The following is a 7,756-nucleotide window of genomic DNA, read 5'->3' as shown; positions in this document are numbered from 1 at the left end:
TTGCGTTCAAGATTGCTTTTGGTTAAAAACTGTTTTATTTTATAGCTCTTTACTAACAACAATCTTATCACAAATTTTGAGCAATTCTGAATAATTTTAATTACATAAATAAATTTAGATAAATTCAGCTTCTATTCATTTATAATTCTACATCCAGCTTTATATTGCAAAAAGATGAGATCCCTTATAACTCTTAACAATAGCTTTAATATTGTTATATTATCGTTACGCAACTTTTTTACCACATATTATAATATCTGCAACGATAATGTCAACATTGTCATTAAAAGTTATAGAATAGCAGCACTATACAGATTTTAAATTATATTTCCATCGCTCTAAGAAAACAAATAAGACCATAAACACTTGTGCAATTTGCTGCAAACTGATGTCATTCGAGTATTCTAATACAGTTACGAGTTTATCGATCCCACTCCAAGAGTTTTTCAATTCGCTAAGCGATATATAAAAGTCTAACCAGTTTGCACTCTCGCATAGTATAATTCTGTCGAGTGACGATAACGTTCGTCTCTTCTGAATATTGTGCTCGAGTATTGCAACTTTGTGGCAAACTTTATTCTTCTTATATCCCGTGCGAATTAGATTTCTGGCTGTGTCAAAAAAACGCGACGGCGCTACAAAAGACGCGGAATTCAACATTTCTCGAGTTGGGACTCAAAGCAATTTATAATCACATAATAAACACTTGACCAGTATTATCAGTAAGTATCTAGGCCGAATTGTTAATTTCTATTTATTATATATTATATATTACAGCAATAATAATGTCCGCTAGGTAAAACACAAAATCGTAATAAGATCAAAATGATATCAGGTAGAAGTTATTTTAAAATAAAAATCTTTTTAAAGTAATAATAATATCTTTCGATATACTTTTGATGAAAATTTTTTAATTTAAAAAAGTTATTTATATATCATTGTCATATCAAGAATTCCTCCAAGTAGAAATTATTATAATAAAAGGATATCATCACGATTTTATTTATCATTTACAAGTTCATTTTTAAGTGTCAAATGACATCATGATAACGTCCTATGATATCATTATAATTACTTAATTATGATTACAAAAACAAATGTTTTTTTTATCTTATTTTGTGATATATCTGGTTGTAAAAATAAAATTCTGAATTCGAAACATTTCAGCTTTGTGTTCACAATGCTAAAAATTATTCCGATATCTCGGAGTAACTGATTCGAGCATTAAGAACAAAGTTTTACAATTTATGTTAAACATGAGGATTATGCAGATACAGATGATTACTTTTTATTTTTTAATTTTCGAGATCACTCCGTACATGATGCAATGTTAAAAACTTCGATAACGTTTCCGAATGTAAAATATGACGGGGCAAATCCTAAAAATGATTATTCGTCGTAAAGATCATAGTGTCATATTGATAAATCAGCAGGAACATTATAGTATATCAAAATAAATGATAAATAAACTTATCATAGTGTCCTTCAAGTTTAGATTAGATACATATTATATTCTCGTTTAATAAAGTTTAAATTTCGCACACTCGAAAGTTAGGGGATTATATTTAAAAGTCTCAATACTTCATTTATAAGTTGAAAAAAATTGCAATAATAATCTTCTATTCTAATAATCTTTCGGTAATTGAAATTGTGAAAACTAAATTAAATCAAAACATAACTAGAAATAAATTTATTCGCGATTATAAAAAATCAATGAGAAAAACAAATAATTGTTTAAAAATGTGCTCAAAATATTAGATAGAGTTTTCAATGCAAATAATCACAGCGGTTAATAAATATTTACATTAAAATGTTTGTTAATGCATTTCTGATATTCTCTTTACGTATAACAACAGTCGCAAGCAAAAAAATAATGAATTTTATTATTATACAATAACATTCATACAATTTAGCAATGATTTTCACTATGACACAGGAATGGAAATAGAGTATTTCATTAGAAATATCTTAAATATTTCATATTACGATTTTCACGCCTTTTATAATCATCAAATCTAACTTTTGTAATTAAGCAATTCAATTTATTCCGTATTTTTCTATTATTACTTTACTTTATCACTACATGAAGAATTTATTGCCAAATATTTATTTTTTTTATTAAATAATAAACAAGATTTAAAGGCTCATCTCAATGAAACTTAAAGACATCCAAAATTCTAAAATCTTTTTTTATAACGACTACAGACACGATCTAATAATGAATTTTCCATTAAATAATTTTCAATCCAAAAGCAATGAATGGTGGAACAAATTGATAGCGTTTTTATTAATTAGTTTAGCAGAAACGCCGCTATCTAATATTAGGCGCCTATAATAGAGAATTTTCCTCTACATATTCATGCATTTTTTTACCGGGGTAAATATTTTTTGTCGAAATATTTGGCAATAAATAAAATATTTTATATATATATATATATACAAAAGACTACAATAATGTAATATTGATGATAAAGTTACATAACTTAATAATAATACATTTAATAAATTTTCGCTCGTTTATTCATATCTTTGTATATTTACTAAATATTGATATAATCATTGTTAAAATATATTTTAATAAGTGATAAATAAATTCGATAATAAGTGATAAATAAATTTCCAAGATAATAAATTCAAATAAAGTAAACAAATGATGGATAGGTAATTGGGAATTGGCGTGTAGATTATGCGAAGTTTTTATTTCTTAAAAATATTTTATATTTTTTATATTTTATTTAATCATAAAATACTTGTACATATTTTAATAATAAATAAACGATTTGATATATATATGTATATATATGTGTGCAAAAATGTAAAATTATAATGAACTTGTATATAAATAAATTCATCTCGCTGAAATTGCGTATTAGTCTCCGCCAAAACTTATCAAAGAATTGTATCTTTTTAAAAAAGAGAAAAAAATTTAACATTTTTAGAAATTGTTCCTCTCGAGAGAGAAACAATTTTCAATACTATTATCCAATTTTACAATTGAAATCCCCAATCGTTTGAAATCTCCTCAAACTCTGCCTCTGAGAATTCTATTCTATAATTCTTAACGACTCTAACTGATATCGTTACATTATCATTTTTGTGTATAGTAAAAAACTGCGCAAAGTAATACAAGGATAAAAAGTTAAGAATAGATCCTAAGTTTCACTTAAAATCTCATCGTAGACGCCGTAAAACGCGTGTTTCATTTTCTGTAAGAGTAAAGTTGATGAGAGCAAACGAGAGCGAATAATAATTGTCGAAACACGCACGACGAGACTCCGTTCAACTCAAATTTCGCGCCGAGCGTACGGTAGCTTCACGTGACTGCATACCGATCAATCATACAGAGGTGCGTTCCAAAACTTGACTCTGTCAACTCTGAGTATCTTTTATCTTTATTCAACATTTAATGACCAACAAGAATAAAATAATATTCGAGTTGAATTTTGGAACGCAATCCAGACAGGCGGCCGGAGGTAAACCGAGGTAAGCGAGGCGGAGCGAGGTTATAATTAGAGGACGATAGGCTGCAGAGAGTCTCTTCGACTTTCCGCTACGCGTCGCGGCGCGTTGCTTCGCTAATCGCTTCGCCTGTTCGCTTCGCTCGCTCGGTTCGCTTCGGCGGTCCCGATCGGCAATCATTACGATCATTACGCGGTGTGCCGTGTGCCTGTGTGGAGCTCGGGCTCTCTCACGATTCGATCCACCTTTCCTCTCGTGCAAGTCGTGCACGCTGTCGCTCGCTCGTGTATCCTCTCGACGAAAGTAACTACAAGTAAGTATAATATATAATATCTCTTGCAAGAAACGCGACTTGCTCGATTGTATTACACCGACCACGCGGACAGTAACTCGGAGCAGAGCGCGCGTAAACGCAGAGAGGTAACGACGACGACGACAACGAGAAGGAGAAGGCACGTGGAGAGACGTTCGCCCGCAGTGCAGACGGCCATTTACGTTAAAAAGACTCAACGGTGTGGGCGATACACCCAGAACGAATCTGAGTAACGAATACTAGCTTCAAGGCGACGCGGCGATTACGGCGGCGACGACACCGAAACGTAGAAAGATGCCGGAGACCGCACACCATATGAACGGCTACGCGAATGGCCACGCGCCGCCTGAGCTGCAACAGGACACCGCATTCCTGTTCACGTCGGAGTCTGTTGGCGAGGGACACCCAGGTGAGTAATCCGAGGACCATCTTACTTTGCTAGAGGGACCTTATCGGAGTGATTTTGTATCGGTCGGAAAAAAAACTGATTTCTCCATCTTTCTCCTCCGTCTTTCTCTCTCTCTCTCTCTCTCTGTCTCATTCTACGTCCCCTTGTATTTGCAACTTTCCCACCCTCTCTACCAGTAGGGCTGCATTCAGAATCATCATCTGGATACATCCAGATGTCGTTTTATCCTTGTTGTTCACTGAATTTGAAGGATAAAACGACATCTGAGTGCACTGAGATGATATTTCGAACGCAACTCAGCACTACCATCGTCCCGTGTACGCCGCCATGGAACAGGATCGCTTCCCGGAGGGAACGTGCCGCGCTTTCTCCTATCCTCTTCATTTTCTCCTCTCAGACCCAAATCTCGATCAACACTAATCGCATCTTCTTTAATAAACTCTTAACCCTCCGGTGACGCTTATCATCGAAAATAGCAATGTTCTGGAAAAGAAAGCATGATTCCCGAGTGAATGAAACTCAGTTCCTCGCTTCTCCTAGATTTCGGCGGGAAGCTCCCGCATTTTTCATTCTAACCGACATGATGATCTTGGCTGTGCACATCGCCGCTACCATGTGCTCGCGCTGATCGCACTGTGCGATCGGCGCGAATCACGAGGCCGGTTCTAGCTGAACTTTTTGCATCCGTTAATATTATTTATAAAATAAATAATATTGTTAGCGTTTTAATTCATTCGTTATATAGAGTCCTAATTTGAAAAATACAAAGCGTATAATATTATGCAAATGTTGAAAATTTAATAATTAATTTAATAATAAAAATTAATCGATGGATAAATCCTAGACAAACCAAGATTTTTATCTGGAATGTTCTTGAATTATTCTTGAATTGAGTAGCCAGATTTCACTGGACATCATGTATAAGAATAAGATTCGTTTATAACTTCGATTAGCATCTAACTTCTGATCTATTACTAACAACTTATTGTAGAAAATCCATTACAACTACAACTATTCTTATTCAATTATAGAATAAAGTTATAATACACACAAAATTTAAGAAGTAAATGAATCAATATTTTGGATTTGTTAACAGCTTATGTTATCGCCTTACAATCTACTTGATTGGTCAATTCGTTTACATTTTACTGTTTAATGTTTGTGTGTGCTATAGTGCTATATCTTAATTGTTTTATTAGTGATCTATCTTTTGTTCCTGCATTAAACTATACTAAAACTCTCTTTCTCGCTTTTGACAAATATAAAACATATACATATCTCACTTTAAATATCAAAAATGTACACTAGTTCAAGCACAGAAAATAGACATTAGATTTAAATCTTGCTGTTGAATTTTTTATTGTTCTTCAAAAAATTATTACAAAAAATGATTATTCATTTCATCTCCATTGCAGAAAGCATAATACAATGTTGTTACATGCAAGATCCTAGAAACTTACAGTAACGTTTGCAATGTTACTGCAATATTAATGGAATGTTGCAGTGCATTGCTGTAAATTACTGAAATGATGTGTATGAGATAACTCTGCTGTCTAAAAGAACTCTTTTTAAAACGAGCTTGCAATTGAAATATACTTTGCTCCATATTTTTTAAACAATCATAGAGGAGTCTGTTTCTATATTGTTTAATCATAGCTTCGTCTCTTTCTCTCTCTCTCTCTCTCTCCATCTTTCTTTCTGTCCAAGGACAAAATACAATTGAATTATATCTTATGTTGACGTTTTTGTACTTGGAATTTAGACAATCAATATATTAACGATTGATCAGTCAAAGGCTGTGATCAAAGTCTCTCTACAAATGCTTTGAAGCGTTAGATGGACCAATTAGAAGAAAGAATTTTACAAACTGACAATTAAAAAACGCTTCAAAGCATTTGCAACATCACGTTGACCATACCAAAAGTTAATTGATCCCAAAAAAAGAAACAAACTATAGTCAAAAAGGATATTGTAATATTTGTTGATGTTTTCTTCGATTTAATATCGTTAATATATTGATTATTTAAATTCCAAGTATAAAAATAGTAACATAAGATAATCAACATAAGATGGAACTCAATTGTAGATATTGTATTTTGTCCTTCGGCAGAAAGAAAGAAAGAAAATTAGAGAAACGAATGATTAAGCAACATAGAAACAGATCCCTCTATGATTGTTTATGTTTCTTTATTTTTTATTTTTACTTTCCATAGCCAGAATGTTCGAGAACTGACTTTAAAGCCCATGAGAGACTGACACTTAAAATCGCGATACTCGATCTTAATAAATAACCATAATGATAATTTTATTTGTGCTTGTTACTGTTGTAATACTTATCTGTAATAAATACAAGATCAGAATGTAGACAGGAATCAACATGTAGACAGGAATTGTTTAATCATTTTAAGTTTGAATCGATATTAATTATATTGTAAAATATATGATCATATTGTAAAATATTTTTCACATATTAACGCAAACACTATTTTTATCGATATATAAAAACGTGAGAACAATATTCAATATTTATTTTTTACCTAATAATCTGATATACTAATATGTCCTAATCTTTATGATAACAATCGTTAATAATTTAATATAATGTTACATTAGATTACATAGTATTTATCAGATATCACTTCTCAAAGTTGAACAAAGTAAAAATCATTTCATATATTAAATAAAATCTTATATGCAAAAATATCTTGTATACATATAATTGTACAGTATATTTATTAGACACACACATATACACATATATTATACGCATATATTTATATGTAGAACATAATATTTTACACACATATAATAGGGTAGGCATAATTTTATAAATGAATTCGAGACCTAAAAGTAACTTAGGTATAAATTTGTAATGAGAATTAATGAAATGTATTTATAACTCGAAAATCAAAGATAAAACAAATATTTATATGAATTTTTTGTGTCATGAATTTATTTCTGAAATTATATCCACATGAAATATTTTCTTTTTATTATATCCTGTGTAATAAAAATAAATTGTTTAATATCTTGATAATGATATATGTGTCATTTTAAAACAAAAATAATACATGTCTCTTTTTCTGTACTTCCAATAGAAATTTTCTAAATAATTAATCATTGATCTCATGGGATTTAGATCTAGGGAATCGTCGTCTAGTTAGCATTCCTTTTTTCTTTCCTTATTTTTTCTATTTTTACTTAACATTCGTTTTTAAACGGTTTTTCAATATTATAGTTATCGCCGAACCATATCGTACGATTTTAGCGATATCTATATTTTAATTTTAAGGTTGGCCCAGTAATCGTCACGTTAACCAAACTTTGGTCGTCACGTTAACCATTTGACTTTGCAAATTTATATTTTTTAGATTGAAAAGTAATTATTATTTTAGGTTATTTTAAGTCAATTTTTTGTGATGATATAAAACGAATAAAAACGTCACTCTAAAATTCTATTGCCGTTGTTGACAAAATCCTTCATAAAAATTAGAAGGCGCAAATGTATGAGTTATCGCCATGCCGCCATAACGGCATGCCCAATAATCGTCATAGTATGTCTCACAAATCACCAT

The 7,756-nt window shown here is 31.1% G+C and overlaps 1 protein-coding gene across 4 annotated transcripts in view; it reads left to right on the top strand.

Moving 5' to 3' along the window:
• Window positions 1–513: 513 nt before the first annotated feature.
• Window positions 514–7,756, top strand: part of LOC108687117 (S-adenosylmethionine synthase) — a 16,030-nt gene continuing 8,787 nt past the window's right edge. Inside the window, exons 1-2 of one of the 4 annotated variants that reach the window (XM_018192722.1) lie at window positions 514–722; window positions 3,803–4,181. In XM_018192722.1, the coding sequence (XP_018048211.1) occupies window positions 4,067–4,181 (115 nt within the window). In that variant the 5' untranslated portion in view covers window positions 514–722; window positions 3,803–4,066. Of the gene's footprint in view, window positions 723–3,601; window positions 4,182–7,756 lie in introns of those variants that run through there. The other 3 variants (XM_018192723.1, XM_018192724.1, XM_018192721.1) reach the window with 3 other exon arrangements.

Source organism: Atta colombica, unplaced genomic scaffold, assembly GCF_001594045.1.
Source record: "Atta colombica isolate Treedump-2 unplaced genomic scaffold, Acol1.0 scaffold200, whole genome shotgun sequence".
Taxonomy (NCBI): domain Eukaryota; kingdom Metazoa; phylum Arthropoda; class Insecta; order Hymenoptera; family Formicidae; genus Atta; species Atta colombica.
The sequence above is the reverse complement of the archived record's forward strand: the minus strand, read 5'-3'. Positions and strand labels throughout refer to the sequence as shown.